Source organism: Rhinopithecus roxellana, chromosome 12 (genome assembly GCF_007565055.1).
Source record: "Rhinopithecus roxellana isolate Shanxi Qingling chromosome 12, ASM756505v1, whole genome shotgun sequence".
Taxonomy (NCBI): domain Eukaryota; kingdom Metazoa; phylum Chordata; class Mammalia; order Primates; family Cercopithecidae; genus Rhinopithecus; species Rhinopithecus roxellana.
The window spans coordinates 111,085,801-111,109,447 of NC_044560.1; the positions used below are offsets into that span (position 1 = coordinate 111,085,801).

The 23,647-nt window shown below is 54.7% G+C and overlaps 3 protein-coding genes across 3 annotated transcripts; 1 reads left to right on the top strand and 2 right to left on the bottom strand.

The window, feature by feature from the left end:
- Positions 1-1,571: 1,571 nt before the first annotated feature.
- Positions 1,572-13,341, bottom strand: TBCB (tubulin folding cofactor B). The gene is made up of 6 exons (XM_010368804.2): positions 12,997-13,341; positions 12,492-12,635; positions 7,005-7,101; positions 6,105-6,296; positions 1,987-2,059; positions 1,572-1,844 (listed from the first exon to the last, which is right to left on the bottom strand). The coding sequence occupies exons 1-6, from the start codon at positions 13,108-13,110 to the stop codon at positions 1,730-1,732; spliced, it is 735 nt and encodes a 244-aa protein (XP_010367106.1). The 5' UTR covers positions 13,111-13,341; the 3' UTR covers positions 1,572-1,729.
- On the top strand, positions 13,306-14,934 carry POLR2I (RNA polymerase II subunit I). Its single transcript, XM_010368805.1, has 6 exons — positions 13,306-13,844; positions 13,929-13,983; positions 14,226-14,299; positions 14,387-14,461; positions 14,570-14,621; positions 14,826-14,934. The coding sequence occupies exons 1-6, from the start codon at positions 13,786-13,788 to the stop codon at positions 14,886-14,888; spliced, it is 378 nt and encodes a 125-aa protein (XP_010367107.1). The 5' UTR covers positions 13,306-13,785; the 3' UTR covers positions 14,889-14,934.
- Positions 14,932-18,218, bottom strand: OVOL3 (ovo like zinc finger 3). The gene is made up of 4 exons (XM_010368806.1): positions 18,125-18,218; positions 17,986-18,050; positions 15,679-15,883; positions 14,932-15,190 (listed from the first exon to the last, which is right to left on the bottom strand). The coding sequence occupies exons 1-4, from the start codon at positions 18,216-18,218 to the stop codon at positions 14,982-14,984; spliced, it is 573 nt and encodes a 190-aa protein (XP_010367108.1). The 3' UTR covers positions 14,932-14,981.
- Between the last annotated feature and the right edge of the window lie 5,429 nt (positions 18,219-23,647).

A 23,647-nucleotide genomic window follows, 5' to 3' on the forward strand; every position in this document is an offset into this window, starting at 1 on the left:
GCGCTGCACCGCCCTTAGCGGAGCGCGGAGCCAAATGCCTACATCCCACAATCCCCCGTAAAGCCAGGAAGAGCGAGACCTCAGCTTCCCGCTTTGGGCAAGACCAGGCCCAGTTTTCTGGAAAATGCCGTTTGCGTTCCAGGCTGCTTCTGCTGTCTTTGAGACTACGCGTCCCATAATGCACCAGGCGCGCAGCGTCTGAACGGTGCGCTGCTGCCCCCTCATGGCAGCTGGGCGGTCATTGCCGAGGCTAGGCACGCTAAGGTTGCGGGATCTGGGAGGCTAGCCCAAGTCCTGGGAACCCCTGGGAATTCCCTCCCGACCCCAAACTTTGGGCAGGAAAGGTGGGGTGTTGACGGGAAACGGCGAAAGACTTGCAGACAGGGCCCCTGTGAGGATTAAAGGAAACCAGCCCAGTAACTGCTGGCTGTATATAATCCTTAATAATGTGACAACCCATGCGCTGGTGTCGTGGTGTCAGCCCCCCCTTTTTTTTTTTTTTTTTTTTTTTGAGACGGAGTCTCACTGTCGCCAGGCTGGAGTGCAGTGGCATGATCTCAGCTCACTGCAATCTCCACCTCCCGGGTTCAAGCCATTCTCCTGCTTCAGCCTCCTGAGTAGCTGGGATTACAGGCACATGCCACCACACCCAGCTAACTTTTTTATCTTTAGTAGAGACAGGGTTTTACCACGTTGGCCAGGATGATCTCGATCTCCCGCCTCGGCCTCCCAAAATGGTGGGATTACAGGCGTGAGCCACTGTGCTCGGCCTCTTTACTTTTTTTGTTGTTGTTGTTGTTGAGACAGAGTCTCGCTCTGTCGCCCAGGCTGGAGTGCAGTGGCCGGATCTCAGCTCACTGCAAGCTCCCCTCCTGGGTTTATGCCATTCTCCGGACTCAGCCTCCCGAGTAGCTGGGACTACAGGCGCCCGCCACCTCGCCTGGCTAGTTTTTTGTATTTTTTAGTAGAGACGGGGTTTCACCGTGTTAGCCAGGATGGTCTCGATCTCCTGACCTCGTGATCCGCCCGTCTTGGCCTCCCAAAGTGCTGGGATTACAGGCTTGAGCCACTGCGCCCGGCTTTTTTTGGTTTTGAGACAGGGTCTTGCTCTGTCATCCAGGCTGGAATGCAGTGGTGCCATAACTCACTGTAGCCTCGACCTTCTGGGCTCAAGTCATTCTCCCACCTCAGCCTCCCAAGTAGCTGGGACTACAGGCATGCACCACCATACCTGACTCATTTTTTGTATTTTTGGTAGAGATGAAGTTTTGCCATGTTGCCCAGGCTGGTCTCAAACTCCTGGGCTTAAGCGACCTGCCAGCTCGGTCTCCCAAAGTGCTGGGATTACAGGCAAGAGCCACTGTGCCTGGCTGCGTTGTACATCATTTTTAAAGGCAAAGAATATCCCCTCCCCTCCCTTCCCCTTCTTCCTGGTAGCTACAGCAGATGAGGTGGGAATGAGAAGATGGGGGAGCAGCAAGACATAAGGACGTGGAGGCTGGCCCCTGATACAGAAGGGTCACTATTTACCCAGTGGGTCCCCAAATCATCAAGTCCTCCAAATCCTTTCCGGGTTTCTAGGGAATTTAATGCACGAGTGTCAAAAATCAATGGCAGAGGAAAAAATGAATAAAATTAAAATGGGGTCAGAAGAAAAGGACCATGGGCACACACAGGAGGGGCAGTCAGTGGCCGAGTTAGGAGCTGGAGCAGTGGAATTCCTTGGGTGTCATATCTCGTCCAACCCGTAGTCCTCCTCTGGGAAGTCCCCCACCGTCACGACTGCTGGCTTGACAAAGGCGCCATACTTCGCCTGGCATTCGAAGTAGCGTTTCCCATTCACACTGCAGGACAGGATGGGGGTGGGTGTGGTCAGAGGATCCGCACATGGCCCCACTCCAGGTGCTGGCATGCGCAGCTCAGCCAGCAGCACGCATGGACTCACACACAAACGCACGCAGACACCGGAGTGGGAATTCTTGTTACCTGCCATCGTTTTTCCCCAGTGGCTCATCATAGCGGACACCAATCCAGTAGCCAGGCTTGAAATCTGTGAGACCTGCCCACAGAAGAGAAATCCGCATTAAACTGGACACAGAAGAAATCCCATGAAATTTCAGGATCACCCTGGATCCGTGTCTGCCCATGTCTTGGTGAAAACCAATTCTTGCTACCTCCACTGCTACCACTAGGACCATCTCCATCTCCTGCCCAGACTAATATGGTAGCCACTTCGCTGGTGTTCCTGCTCCCACCCCTGTCCCCCATTCACTGGGTGAAGACACCAGCCAGTGAGGGTTTCATAAAAACCTAAAGTGGATGGCACTGCTGCCTTGCCAGAGGGAGAGGCTTCAGAATAAATCCAACCTGCTGACAGCTTGATCTTGAACTTCTAGCCTCCATTACTGTGAGAAATAACTTTCTTTTAAGTCACCTAGCGAGTGGTACTTTGTTTTTTTTTTTTTTTGAGACGGAGTCTCGCTCTGTCGCCCGGGCTGGAGTGCAGTGGCCGGATCTCAGCTCACTGCAAGCTCCGCCTCCCGGGTTCCCGCCATTCTCCCGCCTCAGCCTCCGGAGTAGCTGGGACTACAGGCGCCCGCCACCTCGCCCGGCTAGTTTTTTGTATTTTTTTAGTAGAGACGGGGTTTCGCCGTATTAGCCAGGATGGTCTCGATCTCCTGACCTCGTGATCCGCCCGTCTCGGCCTCCCAAAGTGCTGGGATTACAGGCTTGAGCCACCGCGCCCGGCCTGCGAGTGGTACTTTGTTAGCAAACTAATACACAATACTCAGTGACAAAAGACAGCATCCCAATGAAAAAGCAAGCAGAGGAATATACAAGGAACTCAAAGAACTCAACACCCATCCTGCAAAAAAAAAAATCCCATTAAAAAGTGGGCAACACGAAGTTGAGGCAGCAGTGAGCCATGATCATGGCCAAAGGATATGAACGCACATTTCTCAAAAGATAACATACTGGCCGGGCACGGTGGCTCACGCCTGTAATCCCAGCACTTTAGAAGGCCGAGGGTGGATCACGAGGTCAGGAGATCGAGACCATCCTGGCTAACACGGTGAAACCCCATCTCTACTAAAAAATACAAAAAATTAGCCGGGTGTGGTGGCAGGTGCCTGTAGTCCCAGCTGCTTGGGAAGCTGAGGCAGGAAAACCGTTTGAACCCGGGAAGCAGAGGTTGCAACGAGCTGAGATCACACCACTGCACTCCAGCCTGGGCACAAAGCGAGACTACATCTCAAAAGAAAAAAAAAAAAAACCCTGACACACTGCTGGGCGCGGTGGCTCATGTTTGTAATCCTAGCCCTTTAGGAGATCCACGAGCCTCAGGTGGATCACTTGAGGCCAAGAGTTTGAGACCAGTCTGGCCAACATGGCAAAACCCTGTCTCTACTAAAAATACAGAAATTGGCCAGGTGTGGTGGCGCTCGCCTGTAATCCCAGCTACTCGGGAGGCTGAGGCATGAAAATTGCTTGAACCCAGGAGGCAGAGGTTGCAGTGAGCTGAGAGCACCACTGAACTCCAGCCTGCGTGACGGAATGGGACTCTGTGTCAAAAAACAAGAAACAAAAGGCAAAGGATCTGAATAGACATTTCTCCAAAGAAGATACACAAATGGCCATGAAAAGATGCTCAACATCATTAGCCCCCAAAAAAGTGCAAATCAAAACCATAATGATGTTCCCCTTCACACCCAGTGGATGACTATAAGCAAAAGACAGACCAAAGTGCTGGTGAGGATGAGGACAAGATGGGACTCTTGTGCGCTGCTGGTGGGAATGAAAAATGCTGCAGTGGCTGTGGAAAGCAGTGTGGCAGGTCCTCAAAAAGTCAAGCACAGAGTTACCATGTGGCCCAGGGATTCCATTCCTAGGCACAGATAAATTAAAACAAATGTCCACACAAAAAAATTTATTTACTTTTTTTGAGATGGAGTCTCGCATGGTCACCCAGGCTGGAGTGGAGTGGCGTGATCTTGGCTCACTGCAACCTCCACCTCCCGGGCTCAAGAGATTCTCCTGCCTCAGCCTTCCGAGTAGCTGGGATCACAGGCACGTGCCACCATGCCCAGTTAATTTTTGTATTTTTAATAGAGATGGGGTTTCACCATGTTGGCCAGGCTAGTCTCAAACTCCTGACCTCAGGTGATCTGCCAACCTTGACCTTCCAAAGTGCTGGGATTACAGGCATGAGCCACCGCGTCCGGCCACACAGAAATTTATACAAGAATGTTCAGGCCGAGCATGGTGGCTCACTCCTGTAATCCCAGCACTTTGGGAGGCTAAGGCAGGATGATCACTTGAGCAGGAGGAGTTTGAGACCAGCCTGGGCCACAGAGCGAAATCCCATCTCTACAAAAAAAACTGCAAACCTTTAGCCGGGGGTGGTGATGAATGCCTGTAGTCCCAGCTACTCAGGAGGCTGAGGTGGGAGGATGGCTTGAGCCCAAGAGGTTAAGGCTGAAGTGGCCAAGATCGCGCCACTGCATTCCAGCCTGGGCAACAGCCACATCCTGTCTCAAATTAGAAAAAAAAAAAAAAAAAGAAGAAGGTTCATAGCAGCATTATTCATAATAGCCAAAAACTGGAAATGACCCTAACGTCCACTAACTGGTGACTGGATAAAATGTGGTCTATGCATTCAATGCAGGACTATTTGGTAACAGTGTGGCACTGACACAGACATGCCATGGATGAAACCTGAAAGCATTCTGCTCAGTGAAAGCAGTCAGTCACAGATTGCACGATCCTATTCCTATGAAACATCCGGAATCGGCAAATTAGAGACAGAACGTAAATTAGTGGCTGCAGATGACTGGGGGATGGGTGCACACAGGCATAAAGACGGAAATAACAGACAGTGGGGATGCCAGAAGTGGGAGGGTGGTGAGCGCTGAAAAATTACCTATTGGGTACAATGTTCACAATTTGGGTCATGGGTACGCTGGAAGCCCAGTCCCCACCCACTAGCAGGCAACACACCCATGTAACACCACCACTTGTACCCCTGAATCTTTTTTTTTGAGACAGGGTCTCGCTTTGTCACCCAGGTGTCAGTGCAGTGGTGCAATCATTGCTCACTGCAGCCTCACCTCCCGGGCTCAAGCCATCCTCCCACCTCAGCCTCCCAAGTAGCTGGGGTACCTACAGTGCTCACCACCACACCTGACTAAAGTTTTGCGGGATTTTTTTTTTTTTGGTAGAGACAGGGTCTCATTATGTTGCCTAGGCTGGTCTTAAATTCCTGGGTTCAAGTGATTCTCCTGTCTCAGCCTCCCAAAGTGCTGGAATTACAGGTGTGAGCCACTGCACCCAGCCTTTGTTTTGAGACTAGGTCTTTCTCTGCTGCCCAGGCTGGGGTGCAATGACACAATCATAGCTCACTGTAACCTCCAACTCCTGGGCTCAAGCAAGCCTCCCACCTTGTTCTCCCAAAGTGCTGAGATTACAGGCGTGAGCCATCATGGCTGGCATGTTCTTTTTTAAAAAATCCACATTGCTCTCCACTGTGACACCACCCTGCCCATGCCCCTGACTTCACTTCTCCCCTCTCCTCCCGCTCCCCTTCCCTGGGTGAACCTCCTGCGCTCTGCTCACCTGCACCGGCTACTCCTTCTGGTAGGAACTCTTCCTTCCTTTTCACCTGGCTGCTGCCCCCTTTCCTTCAGATGCTCCCAGGTGCTTCCTCTGGGCTCACACAGCCCCCTGTGTTAGTTCCCCTCACTCCTGCCCTGGTCACGCCGCCCGTTTCCCCACTGCGACTGGCACTGTGCCCCACTGCGACTGGCACTGTGCCCCACTGCGACTGGCACTGTGCTCCACGCTTCCAAGCGCACAGTCTGCGTGGCTCTGGCCTCTGCTGCCTCCCTCGCTGGACAGATCACTCCGCCTGTGCCTCCCACTTCCCTCCACAAACTGGGCGGTCAGTGTCGGCCGATGGTTCCCCCACCTCCAGGGACTGAGATCATTTCGAACCTCCCGCACCCCGCGCCCCAAGGCAGAGCGTGAGGTCTCCGAGGCTCCACTGTGTGCACAACGTCTCCTCGTTGCCTTGGAGCCCGGGACCCCGGGGCCCGCGGGCCACGCACCTACATACATGACGGTGCCCCGACGGGGGGAGTGCCCCGCCGCCCGCACCTCACAGCGGCTGCCCACGGGGATGGAGCTGGCCTGGGCCTTCTCCTCGGCGAGGCGCTGGGCGGCCTCGGCCTCCTGCTGAGCCCGCTCCTCCTCGTTGTAGCGGCCGAGCTTGCTGCGCTTCAGGAAGGAGCGGACCGTGTCTGTGGGCGGAGGGGGCTGGAGTCCGTTAGGGTGTCGGCCGGGCCTAACAAGATGGCGCTCCACCCACGAAGGGCCCATGTTCATGGAGGAGCTCTCTCTTCCAGGTGACAAAGGGCTTTCACCCAAGCCCCAGGTCTCTCACCACAGCCTTAGCCTCTCCCAGGACTCCTAGGGCCTCGCCACAATCAGAAACGGAAGGGGTTCCGCCTGCATCCCTCACCACAGGACCCATGGTCTCTCACCCCTTCGGCACACATCTGCCTTCATCATCCGCCTTCCTCCGGCTCTGAGGCTCCGTCTCCCCCACACTCTGATCCGTCCCAGGTGCCCTCACTCACTGCCACCCTGGCCACTCACATTCCACCTGTGCTGCCCTCCACACCCCATCCGACCTCTCCATGCCCCCATCTGACCCTGACTGCTGCCCCCAACACCTAGCCCCTACACCTACCCCTCAACTCCCTCCACTTTCCCAGCCCTCCCCCCACCACCTCTAACACCCACCCGACACCTCCCGGCTCCCATTCCCACCCCAGACCCCCGCCTGTCCCCACTCCCAGCCTCACCCCTATATCCTCCCAAGCTCTCGATCCTCACTGCCCACACCACTGGCCTCCCTGCAGTGGCCCTGTCTACCCTGCCCGCCCCCACGCCTGCACATACTCCCTCTGGCCCCCACGCACCCCTAGGCGCCCACCTGCCCGTACCTTGCCTCTGGTCGTAGGCTTCTTGTGAGATCGTGTACTTCTCCACCCGAGACACGTCCTCATACTCACCAAGGCGGGCACCGCTGTGGTCAATGACCTGTGTGAGAGGAAGGGCTCCGTGGGGATCAGGGTCTGGCCAGGGAAGCCTGGGTGCTGGGTGCAGGGACTTCAGTGTCTCCCATCTGGGAAAAACGCATCTCCCTTCCTCACCTGTATGGCGGCCTTATCTCCTCTCCTGAGCCCAGCGGAAGGGAGAAGTAGCTAGGTACACTGGCCGCCTCCCCTTCCTCACCCCCATCCAAGCTCCTGGAGACTGCCTCTGTACCCAGAAGTCCCCCACTTGCTGGCATCAACATCACCAAGGGCCCCAAATTCATGGAGTCCAACCAGCAGAGCTCAGGCCTTGCCCACAGCCCTGTGCATGGCGCATCTCCTGCTGGGCCTCTGGGACTCTCCTATGCTGGCCCCAACCACAGGCCCCAGAGCATCTCTTCCTGTTCTGCCCCTAGTATTCATTGACTCATTGGGTTCTGAGCTCCCAGGGGCACAGCTGGGCCTCATGCTGGGGACTCAGTGCAAACACAGACACACTCTGCCCTCAGGCTGTGCTCATTGTGCAGCAAGAAGGCCAACCACAAAGGAACAGGTACCAATGAAACACCGGAGGATGGCTATGGAGAAAAATACAACAGAGAAGAGGCTTAAGGAGCATGGGAGAGCAGGCTTCCCAAAAGAGGGGATGTTTGAGCCAAGGCCGGAAGGATGAGCAAGAATGGCAGGTGCAGACGGCCACAGGTAGAAATGTCCTTCATGCTCTGGAGTGGGTGGCGTGGGTGAGGTGGAGCAAGCCAGAGGGAGAGTGGAAGACACAAGGGACTGCTGTAGACTTTGGGTTTTGTTTTGTTTTGTTTTGTTTTGACAGAGTCTCTGTTTTGTTTTTTTGACGGAGTGTTGCTCTGTCGCCCAGGTTGGAGTGTGGTGGTGTGATCTCAGCTCACTGCAACCTCTGCCTCCCCCTAAGTTCAAGTGATTCTCCTGCCTCAGCCTCCCGGGCAGCTGGGATTACAGGCATGCACCACCACGCCTGGCTAATTTTTGTATTTTTAAGTAGAGACAAGGTTTTGCCATGTTGGCCAGGCTGGTCTTAAACTCCTGACCTCAAGTGATCTTCCCGCCTCTGCTTCCCAATGTGCTGGGGGGGATTACAGGCATGAGTCACCGACCTGGCCTAGACTTTGGTTTTTATCTGGAGCGAGCTGCCGCCAGGGCACGGCTCTGAGCTAAGAGGGCCCTGGCCTGACTCAGGTGGTCCCAGGCTCCCTCTGGCTGAGATGGGAAGCAGGGAGGCCAGGGAAGAAGTTGCCAGGATAGCGAGGTTGGGGGAAGGATGGAGGCTGGACCAGGGTCAGGGAAGTTTTTGTAGATGGAACCGACAGGATTTGATGAGAGAATGGATGTGGGGGTGAGGGAGAGAGCGGGCCCAAGGAACACCCTGAGGCATTTGGCCTAAGCCAGTGGGCTAACATGGCAAAATAGGAACGGGCTTTATTTCCAGATCAAGCCATCACTGAGAATTTCTGCTATGTTGAGAATTTTCACAAATTTGAAGTTCTGTTATTTTTAAACAATGAATATGGGTGATATTTATAAAGAGAAAAAGAATTTTAGAAAACATAAAAATTCCCCGGTCGCTCCGCCTCTGGAACACCTTCCTTGAGTGGCCTGGGAGGTCTGTGTGTACCTGAACCACCTGGTATGAAACCTGCTCAAAGAAACCACTGTCTATGAGATGCCTATGAACACCCGCACCCCTCAGCTTCAGCTGCCCAGGGTGGTCCAAAGGCTGAGTCCTGTGCACCCAGCAGAGGCCTGACCCACAGCTCCAGGCCTCGCCCCCTCATCTGGACTCTCACAGCAGCCCCCTCCTGGTCTCCCTACTCTTCCTGTCCTCCACCATCTGTTCCCCACACACAGCCAGAGGGGCACCTAAGCCACATCAGGGTCCTCCCCAGCTTCCACGCTATTTGGCCACAGAAGTGGCCTGTCTTAATCCCCACCATGCTCCCTCCCACCTTGGAGTGTTTGCTGTGCCCCATTCCTAAGGCACCCCTTCCCCATCTTCAGTTAATTTTTTTTTTTTTTTTTTTTAAGATAGATCTCGCTCTATCATCCAAACTGGAGTGCAGTGGCGTGATCTCGGCTCACTGCAACTTCCATCTCCTGGGTTCAAGTGATCCTCCTGCCTCAGCCTCCTGAGTAGCTAGGATTACAGGCATCTGCCACCACGCCCAGCTAATTTTTGTATTTTTAGTAGAGATGGGGTTTCACCCTCTGTAGGGAAAAGAAAGAGCGATCAGACTGTTACTGTGTCTGTATAGAAAGAAGTAGATATAAGAGACTCCATTTTGTTCTGTATTTGAGATGCTGTTAATCTGTGACCCTACCCCCAACCCTGTCCTTCCAAGAGACATGTGCTGTGGTGACTCAAGGTTTAACGGATTTTGGGCTGTGCAAGGTGTGCTTTTATAAACAAGTGCCTGAAGGCAGCTTGCTGGTTAAAAGTCATCATCATTCTCTTAATCTCAAGTACCCAGGGACACATACACTGCGGAAGGTCGCAGGGACCTCTGCCTAGGAAAGCTAGGTATTGTCTAAGGTTTCTCCCCATGTGATAGTCTGAAATATGGCCTCGTGGGAAGGGAAAGACCTGATCGTCCCCCAGCCCGACACCTGTGAAGGGTCTGTGCTGAGGAGGACTAGTACAAGAGGAAAGAAGGCCTCTTGGCAGTTGAGATAGAGAAAAGCATCTGGCCGGGCACGGTGGCTCAAGCCTGTAATCCCAGCACTTTGGGAGGCCAAGGCGGGCGGATCACAAGGTCAGGAGGTCAAGACCATCCTGGCTAACACAGTGAAACCCCGTCTCCACTTAAAAAATACAAAAAATTAGCCAGGCGAGATGGAGGGCGCCTGTAGTCCCAGCTACTCAGGAGGCTGAGGCAGGAGAATGGTGTGGACCCGGGAGGCGGAGCTTGCAGTGAGCTGAGATCCGGCCACTGCACTCCAGCCTGGGCGACAGAGCGAGACTCCGTCTCAAAAAAAAAAAAAAAAAAAAAAAAAGAGAAAAGCATCTGTCTCCTACCTGTCCCTGGGCAATGGAACATATCGGTGTAAAACCCAATTGTATGTTCTATTTACTGAGAAAGGAGAAAACCACCTTAGGGCTGAAGGTGGGGCGTGCTAGCGGCAATGCTGCTCTTTATGCACTAAAAAGGTTTATGGAGATATTTGCATATGCATATCAAGGCACAGCACTTTTCCTTAAACTTATGTCACAGAGATCTTTATTCATGTCTTACTGCGGACCTTCTCCCTACGATGATCCTATTATCCTGCCACTTCCCTTTTCTAAGATGGTAAAGATAATGATCAATAAATACTGAGGGAACTCAGAGACCAGTGCTGGCGTGGGTCCTCTGTATGCTGAGCGCCGGTCCCCTGGGCCCACTTTTTCTTTCTCTATACTTTGTCTCTGTGTCTCATTTCTTTTCTCAAGTCTCTCCTTCCACCTAATGAGAAATGCCCACAGGTGTGGAGGGGCAGGCCACCCCTTCAACCCTCTCTACTAAAGAGACGCAGTGGCTCACGCCTGTAATCCCAGCATTTCGGGAGGCCGATGCAGGTGGATCACCTGAAGTCAGGAGTTCAAGACCAGCCTAACACAGTGAAACACCATCTCTAATAAAAATACAAAGATTAGCCGGTCGTAGTGGTGGGCACCTGTAATCCCAGCTACTCAGGAGGCTGAGGCAGGAGAATCGCTTGAACCGGGGAGGCGGCGGTTGCAGTGAGCCGAGATCACACCGCTGCACTCTAGCCTGGGAGACAAAGCAAGACTCCGTCTCAAAAAGAAATAAATAAATTCTATCCTGAAGTTAAGTTTTCTCTTCTGCAAAATGGGGATAATTACATTATCCTTGCGGTCTTACTTTATGGATTCAGCTCATCATTCAACAATGATTCACAGGGCTGGGCGAGGTGGCTCACGCCTGTAATCCCAGCACTTTGTGAGGCCAAGGTGGGCGGATAACTTGAGGTCCGGAGTTCAAGACCAGCCTGGCCAATATGGTAAAACCCCGTCTCTACTTAAAATACAAAATTACAAAATTAGCCAGGTGTGGTGGTGCACGCCGATAATCCCAGCTACCAGGGAGGCTGAGGCAGGAGAATAGCTTGAACCCAGGAGGCAGAGGTTGCAGTGAGCTGAGATCGCACCACTGGATTCCAGCCTGGGGAACAAGGGCCGGAAACTCTGTCTCAAGCAAAACAAAACAAAAAACGATTCACGGACTATCCTCCCTGTCCCAGGCACTGTTCCAAGTACTGGGGACACAGCAGTGAATTACAGTGATCAAAATTTCCGCCCTCAGGGCAATCGAATCCAGGGAGGCAGAGAGTAAATAAACCAGATGACAGAAATCCAAAGTGTGTCAGAGGAGAATCATTGGTAAACACAAAAATCTAAAATAAAGCAAAGAAGGGGAAAAGAATGAGGTGAACATTAACACTGAGGCTAGTGAAGGCTTCGCTAGAATGGTGACACTTTAAGACAGGAAGGAAGGGTGAGGCACGCAGGCATATGACAAAAGAACCATTCAAGTCGAGGATCCAGAGGCAGGCTCACCTGGGATGTGCACAGAGCAATGTGGCTGCTACAGACTGAGTGAGGTGGGGAGGGAATAAGGACAGAAAGGTGCCGGGCTTGGTGGCTCACGCCTGTAATCCCAGCACTTTGGTAGGCCAAGGTGAGCTGATCACTCGAGGTCAGGAGTTCCAGACCAGCTTGGCCAACATGGCGAAAACTCGTCTCTACTAAAAATACAAAAATTAGCTGGGTGGGCGCCTGTAATCCCAGCTACTCAGGAGGCTGGGGCAGGAGGATCGCTTGAACCCAGAAGGTGAAGGTTGCAGTGAGCCCAGATCGTGCCACTGCACTCCACTCCAGACGGCGACAGAGTGAGACACTGTCTCAAAAAAAAAGGACAGAAAGGACGTGGTGAGCAGATGCACAAAGAAGTCCTCTGTGTTCTGGCTTCTCCCAGGCCGTCCAGCCTGGCCGCTCACTGTGACCTACCTGACATTCTAGGCCTCTGTATCCCCTGCTCCCTCCTTTCCACCTCTTTCTCTTAAGTCACCCTTTCCTCATCCCTCAGCTCAGACATCCCTTCCTCCAGGAAGCCCTCTCTGATTGTCCCAGGTGGTCAGGCACCTCTCCTGGGTGGCCCCAGCCCCCTGAGATTTCCTGATCCCAGCCCAAACCACTCTAGGCTGTCCCTGTCTAATGATGGGTCTGTCTCTCCTCAAGCTGCACTGGAGGCTCCACGGGGGCAGGACCTATCTTGGGTATGATTGAGGGCAAAGTCCAGCAAGTGCCTGTTGAATAGCCAAATGAATGGTGGGGCGGGGAAGTGTCCCAGGTAGAGTCCTCACGTGGATGCGGCAGCCGTCATCTACAGGGTAGGAGCCCAGCAGCGCATCCTCTTGATCCAGCTTGCTGTAGAACTTGTCATCAACACCATACAGCTCCAGTTCCATGCAGGAAGCAGGGCTGCCCACCAGCAACTCCAGTTTACACTGCGAGGAGGAGGCAGGGTGAGAAGGAGGCCAGGGGCCCCGCCCCTTGCATCAATGACCATCGCCACGTCCCTGTTCCTCCAAAAGACCCCCCAAGTCAGGACGCACGGGGCCGCACTCCGGCCCCTCGGCTCTTGCCCCTGCCCTCTGGACCGTCGGATTTTTCGCTGGACCCGCCCCTCGTCTCTTCACTCTCGGGTTCTCTCCGGACCTCGCCGCGACCAAGTTCCCAGACTCCGCAGCCTGGGATCACCTCCAGGGCCGCCCAGTCGCTCCCCGGTCCCTCCCCGCCTCCCCATTCGGGGAATCCCCCCATTTCTTCTTCGCCCCGCCCCTCCGGACCCCGCCCCTATGGCCACACCTTGAACTCAGCGATGGTGAGGCTGCGGCTGTACCGCTTCTCTGAGCGGAAGGTGTTGAGGGAGCTGCTGATGAAAACGGTCACTGTGGGTGCCGACACCCCTGTCACCTCCATCTTGCCTCGCCCTGCCGGGACCTGCAGCGCGGTCGCTCCGCAGCCGCCACCGCCACCACTGCTGGGCTCTCAGCCCCGCCTCCTGCTCCGGGCCTGACCAATCCGCGCTCTTCTACCAGGAGCGTCCGCCAATCGCCGCCGTCCCTTCCCCACCGCCAGAAAGAGGGCTCTCCTTATTCCTGGGCTAGCCCAGCCAATCCAGAGAGGCCTTCCATAGTTCACGGTTCTTCCAATAGCGACCGGGAAAGGACCAGAGCAAGCGGCGAAGACTGAAGCCGGGAGGTAGGACTGGCAAGAGCTCGCTCAGTGCGCGAAGGGCAACTCGCGCATGCGCGCTGGCCTTCAACCAAGTCAAGCGCCATGGGTTTTTTCCTGGGTGCTCAGCGTTTTGCGGCTTACAGTGCGCATCGTTTTCCCGGCTCTGGCACCCAGATCCATACTATTCTGTAAACTAAGGCGGCTATGCCCAAAAATTGGAAGCAATTACTCTAGGATATCAAAAGATTGACGCAAGCCATGAAACCTCTGCGCGGAGAGAGCCGCGCCCAACGCCGCGGGGAGCCAGCACGTGTGCGCAGCTCCGCCCTTTTTTGGCGAAGCACCTAGGCCTGGCCTCTCCCGCGACCTGTAGCGCGACGGAGCAAGCGCAGAAGGCTGGGCGGGCTGCGCGTCGCCATGGAGCCCGACGGGACCTACGAGCCGGGCTTCGTGGGTATTCGCTTCTGCCAGGAATGGTGAGGCGGAGGGAGCGGGTGATGTTAGAAAGTGGGCGAGGAATGGCTCCAGGACTAACCCCTGGCACCTCCCCCTCCCCACAGTAACAACATGCTGTACCCCAAGGAAGACAAGGAGAACCGCATTCTGCTCTACGCGGTGAGCGCTCGGGTCTTCCCCGTCCGGTCCACTTGTTCCCAGCGTGGCCCCGCCCTGCCCCCTGCCTCTGTGACCGGACTCCCTGTTCGTCCCCCGCTGCACCCCAAGTGATCCTGACTCTCCTGCCCATCCCCAAAGACAGTCCTGTCGTCATACCCTCTGGGATCACCCTGCCCTCTCCTCCCAGTCTTATCTGGAATCCCGCCATGATCCCCTTACCCCCCCCACTCGCCCTCTGGCAGTGCCGGAACTGTGATTACCAGCAGGAGGCCGACAACAGCTGCATCTATGTCAACAAGATCACGCACGAAGTGGAGTGAGTGGCGGGCCCTGAGCTGGGGGCGGGGGTGTTGGCTCTGGAGGCTGGGTCGAAGAGTAATTTTGCACCCCCGCGTGCCTGCAGCGAACTGACCCAGATTATCGCCGACGTGTCCCAGGACCCCACGTTGCCGCGGACCGAGGACCACCCGTGCCAAAAGTGAGCGCTCAGCTGGTACTGGGGAGGTAAAGTGAGGCTCGTCCTCACTGGGCGAAGGGAGGAGGGAAGGGTGTCAAGCTTCCAGTGACCGAGCCCCCACCCCCTCAGGTGCGGCCACAAGGAGGCTGTGTTCTTCCAGTCACACAGTGCCCGGGCCGAGGTAAGTGGCAGGAGGGCTTCTTAAGTATCTGGGGCTTGTTTGGTCCTTCCCGGGGGCGGGGATATCAATATGGGTGACCCAGCGCTTCTTGGAACTCTACTCTAGGCCGGACCCTTACGTATTGGTGAAGTTCTCTTGCCTGTTCTTTTGGGGTGAGGCGCTGCTGGGTCCAAACCCTTCCTAACCATGCATCATTTCTGCCAGGACGCCATGCGCCTGTACTACGTGTGCACAGCCCCACACTGTGGCCACCGCTGGACCGAGTGACCTCCCCTCTCCCCCGAGTGTAATAAACACCAGATTCCATGCGTGAGTTTCCTGTGTTTATTTGCCTCCTGGGGAGGACGCTGGCACACCGTATCAGGCTGCGCGGTGCAGGGCGCGGTGCTGTGCGTAGGTGTCGGGCCGGGAGCTGGTAAAGCCGCAGTCCTCGCACACATGCAGCTTCTCGCGACGCTCGCGGTAAGCGTAGCTGGCCGGCTGCCCGTGCACCTTAGCAAGGTGAGCTTCCAGGGAGCAGCGCTGCGTAAACGCTTTCCCGCAAGCACTACAGCGGAAGGGCCGGATCCCTGCACAGATGGGCGCAGAGGGGAGGGCTGGACAGAGAGGGCAATGGGCTCTGGACTAAAGCGCCCCTACCCTGCTTTCCAGCCTTGAGCATTTGCGGTCCCTATTCCAAGCTCTTCAGACTCTTCCACCCATGACGCACCATCTGCTACCCTCACCCCGTGCAGACGTGGGCCAGACACCTTCGTCCCCACCCTCCCTCACCAGGAATCTCTGTCCCCTGGGGGATGGAGAGGGAGGCCTTCCCTTGTCCTTCATTCTGGAGCCTGAATCATATAACTGGCATCCGTCTGCACTCTGCATCCCTTGACAGGCCCCTATTTTCGTGCCACCTTACGCCCACCCACTGAGGTCCGAGAGACATCATGTCTCGATTCCCCATACCCCACATACACAAACCCCGGACTCTCCACAGCCCAGCTCCTCTCTCCATTTCCTTCCATCCCTACCAGGGGCGCAGCAACTTTTCCCTGTCCCTGCCACTGCTCACCAGTGTGAGTCCTCATGTGGCGCTTGAGATCGAAGGCGTCATGAAAGCCCTTGCCACAACAGCGGCACAGGTGGCGGCGCACGGGGCTGTGGCACTTGAGGTGCCTTGTCAGCATGCGCTGCAGAGGGAAGGCCTTAGGGCAGAGCGGGCAGCCCAGCGTCCCTGGGCCCCTGGGAGCAGAGGTCAGGTTGTCCTGTGTGGGCTGCTGGAGAGATGCAAGAGTTACTAGCCCCTCTGGCTGGACCCCACCCACCCTTTGTTACTCTGCAAATGAGTATTTACAGAGTGCCCAGAGCCACCACGGAGGATTAGGAAGGCAGGTGGGACACAGTGATTAGTGTGTGTACCTGTCACTCTCCAGGGCCTTCCCTCACTATCCTATGGCCCTTACTTTCTCTATGCCAATCCCATCTTCTGATGTGACATACACTTTTTTTTTTTTTTTTTTAAAGACAGTCTTGCTGTGTCTCCCAGGCTGGAGTGCAGTGGTACGATCTCAGCTCACTGCAACCTCTGCCTCCCGGGTTCAAGCGATTCTGGTGCCTCAGCCTCCCCATGATTACACGATTATAGGCATGCACCACCATGCCCAGTTAATTTTTGTATCTTTTGTGGAGTTGGGGTTTCACCATATTGACCAGGCTGGTCTCGAATTCCTGACCTCAAGGAATCCACCTGCCTTGGCCTCGCAAAGTGCTGGGATTATAGGCATGAGCCACTAGGCCTGATCTACTTTTCTGATTTTACTGTTTTTTTTTGTTTTTTTGTTTTTTTGTTTTTGAGACGGAGTCTCGCTCTGTCACCCAGGCTGGAGTGCAGTGGCCAGATCTCAGCTCACTGCAAGCTCCGCCTCCCGGGTTCACGCCATTCTCCTGCCTCAGCCTCCCAAGTAGCTGGGACTACAGGCGCCGCCACCTCGCCCGGCTAGTTTTTTGTATTTTTAGTAGAGACGGGGTTTCACCTTGTTAGCCAGGATGGTCTCGATCTCCCGACCTCGTGATCCGCCCATCTCGGCCTCCCAAAGTGCTGGGATTACAGGCTTGAGCCACCGCGCCCGGTCGTTTGTTTGTTTTTGAGATGGAGTCTCGGTCTGTTTCCCAGGCTGGAGTGCAGTGGTGTAATCTTGGTTCACTGCAACCTCTGCTTCCTAGGTTCAATTGATTCTCCTGCCTCAGCCTTCTGAGAAGCTGGGATTACAGGCACGTGCCACCATGCCTGGCTTTTTTTTCTTTTCTTTTTTTTTTTTTGAGACAGAGTCTTGCTCTGTCGCCCAGGCTGGAGTGCCGTGGCTGGATCTCAGCTCACTGCAAGCTCCGCCTCCGGGTTTACGCCATTCTCCTGCCTCAGCCTCCTGAGTAGCTGGGACTACAGGCGCCTGCCACCTCGCCTGGCTAGTTTTTTGTAGTTTTTAGTAGAGACGGGGTTTCACCGTGTTAGCCAGGATGGTCTCGATCTCCTGACCTCGTGATCCGCCCATCTCGGCCTCCCAAAGTGCTGGGATTACAGGCTTGAGCCACCGCGCCCGGCCTTTTTTTTCTTTAGACAGAATCTCACTCTGTCACCCAGGCTGGAGTGCAGTGGCGTAATCTCAGTTCACTGCAACCGCTGCCTCCCAGGTTCAAGCGATTCTCCTGCCTCAGCCTCCCAAGTAGCTGGGATTACAGGGACATGCCACCATGTCTGGCTAATTTTTGTAATTTAAGTAGAGATGAGGTTTCAACCTGTTGGCCAGGCTGGTCTCGAACTCATGATCTCAAGTGATCCACCCGCTTCGGTCTCCCAAAGTGCTGGAATTACAGGCTGGCTAATTTTATTGTCTATACCTGCAGCCCTGACCAGAATATAAGCTTCTTAAAATTGTGGATTTTTGTCTTATTCCCGCTGAATATAACGGCCCATCCCTAAAACAGTGCCTGGCTTTCATGAACATATTACATTCCAGCTGGCGCTTTCCTTCCTCCAATGCATGCACAGCTGAAATAGTCCTTATCTCCCATCACACTCCTGTTGTCCCATGTTCTGACATAAAGCGGATCATCCACATGTGGGGTTGAATCTTGTTCTGCCCCGCAGGACAGAGAGATCCCTGTGGCTGCCGGCCCTGGTGCCTGGGGTGGGACCTAATGGTAGAGAGCTCACTACTAGGAAAGGAGAGGCATTCCCAACAGAGAGAAGTAGGGGCAGACAGGTCTGGAGGCTGGAGGGCGTGTGCAGATGGGCCTGGGGAGCAAGGGACTGTCAGCTTCATTAAGTCTGAGAGCAGGCAGGAGCGAAACAGCTGATTTTGCTGGCCAGCTACACACTCACCGCTGTCCATGGATCCCTGACACTGGACGACTGTTGTGCCGGTGGCCTCCCCAGGCTGCTGCAGTCTGAGGAGAGAAGCCAGATGGTGACGCTTTGCGTCTCTCCTGCCCCTTACCTCCAGGCATGGTGAGGGGCCCACCTGGGATATAGGCATCTCCCCGGAGCTGGTCAGGCAGGTGGCTCCAGTTGGGAGGCTGTGGACGACGACTCCTGACCAGGAAGGCGCGGGGCATGCCCTCCAGAAGGCTCTCCACACACAGGGGCTGCCTCCACCTGCTGTCAGACCTCAGCCCCAGGATGACTATCCCTGGTGGGAAAGGAGGGGAAGCCTCTGAGGAACCTCATTCTCTTCATGCAAATTTCCTGACTGTCCCTGGGAGTGGACTAAGCTGGCTCGGGTTACCACTGCCCAGGGACCTGCTCATCTTCTCCCAGGTTTTGGAGGTAACCGTCCAGCTTCCAGGGGTGGACAAGCACTAGGACCACCAAGCAGGGCCAGGCAAGGGGAGATGGGCCTGGGGAGCTTTTGGGCATAGGAAGAGGGAACAAGGCTCCAGGGGGGCTGTCTCCCAGGGGTTGAGGGTCTGTTTGCCAGGCAAATCAGTCACCAGGGGACGTCCAGCAGCCTGCCTGGTTATTCAAATCACAGCAGCTGTCTGAGGACACTGAAGGGCCCCCCTGCTGTGATTGCCCTGCTCTGTAGGGTGCAGGGAGGACAGCAGATCTGGATAAGTCAGGGCAAAATGAGGGTCCAGGCTGTGCATCCTCAGGCAGGACGCCCCACCTCTCTGATCTTCAGATTCCCAGGGCTAACATTCAGCCAGAAGCACTGTTCAGGTGTAGCAGGCACTAAAATACTAATTTGTTAATAATCTAGCCCCTAGTGACTGCCTGGGACAACACTCTCCCTCTCTCCCACAGTCTGGAAAGTAAAAGGGGGTCTCTCTCTTTTTTTTTTTTTTTTTTGAGATGGAGTTTCACTCTTGTCACCCAGGCTGGAGTGTAGTGTGGCACCATCTTGGCTCACTGGAACCTCCACCTCCCGGGTTCAAACGATTCTCCTGCCTCAGCCTTCCAAGTAACTGGGACTACAGGCATGCACCACCATGCCCGACTAATTTTTGTATATTTGGTAGCGACAGAGTTTCACCATGTTGGCCAGGCTGGTCTTGAACTCCTGACCTCAAGTGATCCGCCTGCCTCAGCCTCCCAAAGTGCTGGGATTACAGGCATGAGCTGCCACACCTGGCCAACTCAACAATTTTCTAAGCTCCAGACCTAGCTTATTGAAAATGATCACATAAGTCCATGAAGGAGGCACGCCAGTGTCAGCCCAGAATGAACAAGACAGTGAGAGGCAAGTGAGGCAGGGACCCAGCCACGATGGGGAAAAGAGGGGTACCTGGGGACCCGGACAGGCTCCTGATCCAGTCTGCCGGAGCAGGGGTGGCTTCCTGGATAAGCCCTGAAAGGTTTCAGATGAAAGGGGAGGGTGTTCTAGTCAGAGGGGGACATCTGTACAAGGCTTGCTGGTGAGAGTGTTTCTTCATTTCTTCCCATTGCCCAAGAGTTGGTTGTGCCAATTCATTTGGGGAAGCCAGGGCGGCAGTGCTGAGGGTCTGCTGGCCACTCATTGCCACTTGCTCTCTGGAGGACCCAGAGCAAGTCACTTCTTATTGGGCCTTGGTTTCTTCATCTGGAAAATGAGACTAAGGAGTCCTCTCTTCCCGGTTTGTATTGAAGATCCATGTAGCTCACATGGAGAGAATGCTTAGCATGGGGCCTGCCATGTGGCATACATATAAGCAGTGGTTGGTTAGGAAGGCTTTTTTTTTTTTTTTTTTTTTTGAGACAGGGCCTTGCTTTGTCACCCAGGCTGGAGTGGAGTGGAATGAACACAGCTCACTGCAGCCTCGAGCTCCTGGGCTCAAGTGATCCTCCCACATCAACTTCCAAGTAGCTGGGACTACAGGCATGCACCACCACACCTAGCTAATTTTAAAATTTTTTGTAGAGGCAGAGTCTTGCTGTGTTGCCCAGCGCTGGTCTCAAACTCCTGAGCTCAAACTGTCTGCCTGCCTTGGCCTCCCAAAGTGTTGGGATTACAGGAGTGAGCCACCGCGTCCTGCTGAGGAACCCCTCCTATGGGCAAGCATCCAGGCCTCAGTTGGGTCATCTGCAAAATGGGGTTTCAGGTGGTGTCTCCATTTTGCAATTGTTGGCTTTCCTGCAGCCCTGACTGGGATGCCTGGCACAGGCCTGAGAGCTGTCCTGGACCAGGAGCTGTCCTGATGGTATTGCTATGGGGAGGCCAAGGGTAGATGTGGGGGTAGAAGCATGGGGAGAGTTGCAGTGAAAGATGAACTGTTTTCCTTCCAGGGACCCAGTTCTCCAGGAACCCTCTCAGTTCTGTTCTGCCCTGCTCCATGGCCTAGGAGGTGGACTGGGAGGTGGGGTCACCTGGGCTTCTATGCAGTCTGGCTTCCAGTAGGATTTGGACAATGGGGTGCCCTGCAGGGGGTGAGTAAGGTCAGGGTGTTGATTCTCACTCCCTCCTGTGTGGGAGTCAGGGCCACAGCTCCCTCAGCACTACCCTCTCCCTGGGATTTGCCTTTTGGGTTCTTGTTCCTTCTGTTTGTACCTTGTGGCCTGGGGGTGGTAACAGTTCCTGTGGTGCCAGTCCTGGGGTTCTGCACCAGTCCTGGTGGCTTCCCAGTCCTTGCTGCTCGTTTGCAAACGATCCCTTGGTTAAACTCTTTGGAATATCCCATCTAAGCACGCTGTCATCTTCCTGCTGGGACCCTGTCAACTCCCAAACCGCATGCACACACACTCCACCACCGGCAATGGCTTCTTAACCAGGTGGTTTGTCTGAGGAGAAAGTATAGTCCTTCCAGGACAGAGCCTGGCATTTGGAAGAGGGAAGTGGCAGACATGCTGGATCCTCTCTGATTACCAGCCCACTTGCCTTTCTTGCTGAGAGAACCTCTTTGTTTGAGCCGCAACATGCCCAGGACAGGAGAGATGGTCCAAGCACATCAAAGCAATCTCCATTCCTGTTGCCTGGGACTCATCTGATCCCAGATGAAGTCTCCCAGGAGACCCCTGGGAGAGATCTGCATTTCTTTTCTGCTGCCCTAGAGGGCGCCCTGCTCTGTGCCTTTGCTCCTGGTTGGTCCAGGCCATCCAGCAGCTGGGACCAATAACTTGGGCCTCTGACCCTCATGGAATTACCCTTCCTTCCAATCTGTATCATAGTAGAGCCTTCCGCTCCAAGGAGTAAACGTCTGGAGCCCAAGCTGGAGGGACGTTGGTTACTGTTGATGTCACTGTGCACCTGGCCTCTTCCTCTCCTCTGTGAGCCCCCTGCACTCCACCTCTAATCTCGGCCTCCCCATAGCAGTACTATCGGGACAGCTCCTAGGTCCTGCACTTCCAGGCCTGTGCCAGGCACCCCAGTCAGGGCTGCAGGAAAGCCAACAATTGCAAAATGGAGACACCACCTGAGGGTGTGCTGCTGGGTGCCACAGCAGCCGTGTTGCAACCATGAGGCCATAAGCTGGAGACTGAAGCTTGCTCACAGAGGATGATAGAGCAGGAGAGGAAGAGGCCAGGTGCATGATGACATCAAGGGTAACCAACATCCTTCCATCTTGGGCCCTGAAAGCCAGGCGTTTACTCCTTGGAGCGGAAGGCTTTACTATGATACAGGTTGGAAGGAAGGGTGATTCCATGAGTGACAGAGGCCCGAGGTGGTCTCCTGGTGTCCGGGGCGTAGGGGGCTGGACACCAAGCTTTGCCCAGGGATGTTGGGCAAGGTTTTGGGCAATGGTGGCTGAACTAGGCAGGTGGGCCTAGGCCTAGGCAGGTGGTCCAAGTTCTGGACCACCTGGACTCCCTGAGGCAAGGAGTCGTGAGAAATAAGCAACACCAGACATCCCCCAAACATTAAGAGCAGAGATTTAGAAACAAACCCAGAAAAACAAAAAACTGTTCTGGATGTTCCTTGGACTTAAATGTCATGAAGCAACAAGGCCGGCCCTGCCTGGTGGGGCCCTGCTCCTCCTCACACCTCATCTCCTGCCCTACCCTTGCTCACTCCATTCGAGCTGTCCTGGCTTTGCCCCTCTTCCTTCCACACAGATCACGTGTGGCTGCCCCGGGCCTGTGCACTGGCTGTGCTGTCAGCCTGGACGTGTTCCTGGTATGTCCTCTATCAAGCTTCAGCCCAAATGTCACCTCGGAAAGGCTTTCCCTGACCCTTCACCAGCAATGGATCTCCCCAGCCTACCTAGAATTACAGAGCTCTAATTCCTGAATCTGTTTCCCTGTATAGAAGGTGAGTGGCCATGAGGGCAGGTGCAACACCTGATGTTCCTTCCATTACAGTGCCCGGCACCCGGGTGCGAACTGGCAGGATTTTTTTTTTTTTTTTGACTTGCTATGTCACCCAGGCTGGAGTATAATATGGCGTGATCTCAGCTCACTGCAACCTCTGCCTCCTTGGGTTCGAGCGATTCTCCTGCCTCAACCTCCTGAGTGGCTGGGACTACAGGTGTGCACCACCACACCCCAGCTAATTTTTGTATTTTTAGTAGAGATGGGGAGATGGGGTTTCGCCACATTGGCCAGACTGATCTCGAACTCCTGACCTCAGGTGATCCGCCCATGTTGGCCTCCCAAAGTGTTCGGATTACAGGCGTAAGCCACTGCGCCCGGCAAAATGTTTTGAACTGCAAGATTGGTCCTGATGTGTGTCATGTCATGGAAACAGAGAACCATGTCCTTGTGTTGAAGGGTCCAGCTCTGCCACCAGGCAAATTTAGGTGAGTCTTAGCTGTGTGAGCCTGGCTGAGCAGGGAGGTGCTCAAAGAGCATGGCAGGGGTGTGGGGTTTAGGCAAGCCCCTGCTGGCTTCCTTCCTATAGTGACTTGGGACATTGGGAATGTCTGTTGTATTTACAAGAGTGGCTTTTTTTTTGAGATGGAGTTTTGCTGGTCACCCAGGCTGGAGTACAATGGTGCAATTCTGGCTCACTGCAACCCCCGCCTCCCAGGTTTAAGTGATTCTCCTTGACTCAGCCACCCAAGTAGCCAGGATTACAGGCGCCCGCCACCACACCTGACTAATTTTTGTATTTTTAGTAGAGACGGGGTTTCACCATGTTGGCCAGGCTGGTCTAGAACTCCTGACCTCAGGTGATCCACCCACCTGGGCTTCCCAAAGTGCTGGGATTACAGGCGTGAGCCACTGCACCCAGCCAAGAGTGGCTTTTTTAGCAGACACTCCATGTGGCCAGATGCCTGCTGCCTGGGGTAGCTGGTACCAGTGCCGGGAGCTCATGGAATGTAGAACTCCTGAAGGGGAAGCAGTTATCTGTCCCAGCTGCTGGTGGCCTGGGCCTGCTGCCAGGATCATACAGTGGGCAAGCCTGCCTGGGTTTCTTGTTTTACTTTGTTTTGTTTAAAGAGATGGGGTTTTGGCCAGGTGCGGTGGCTCATGCCTGTAATCCCAGCACTTTGGGAGGCCGAGGTGGGTGTATTACCCAAGGTCAGGAGTTCGAGACCAGTCTGGCCAACATGGCAAAACCCCATCTCTACTAAAGATACAAAAATCAGCTGGGTATGGTGGTGGGCACCTGTAATCCCAGCTACTTGGGAGG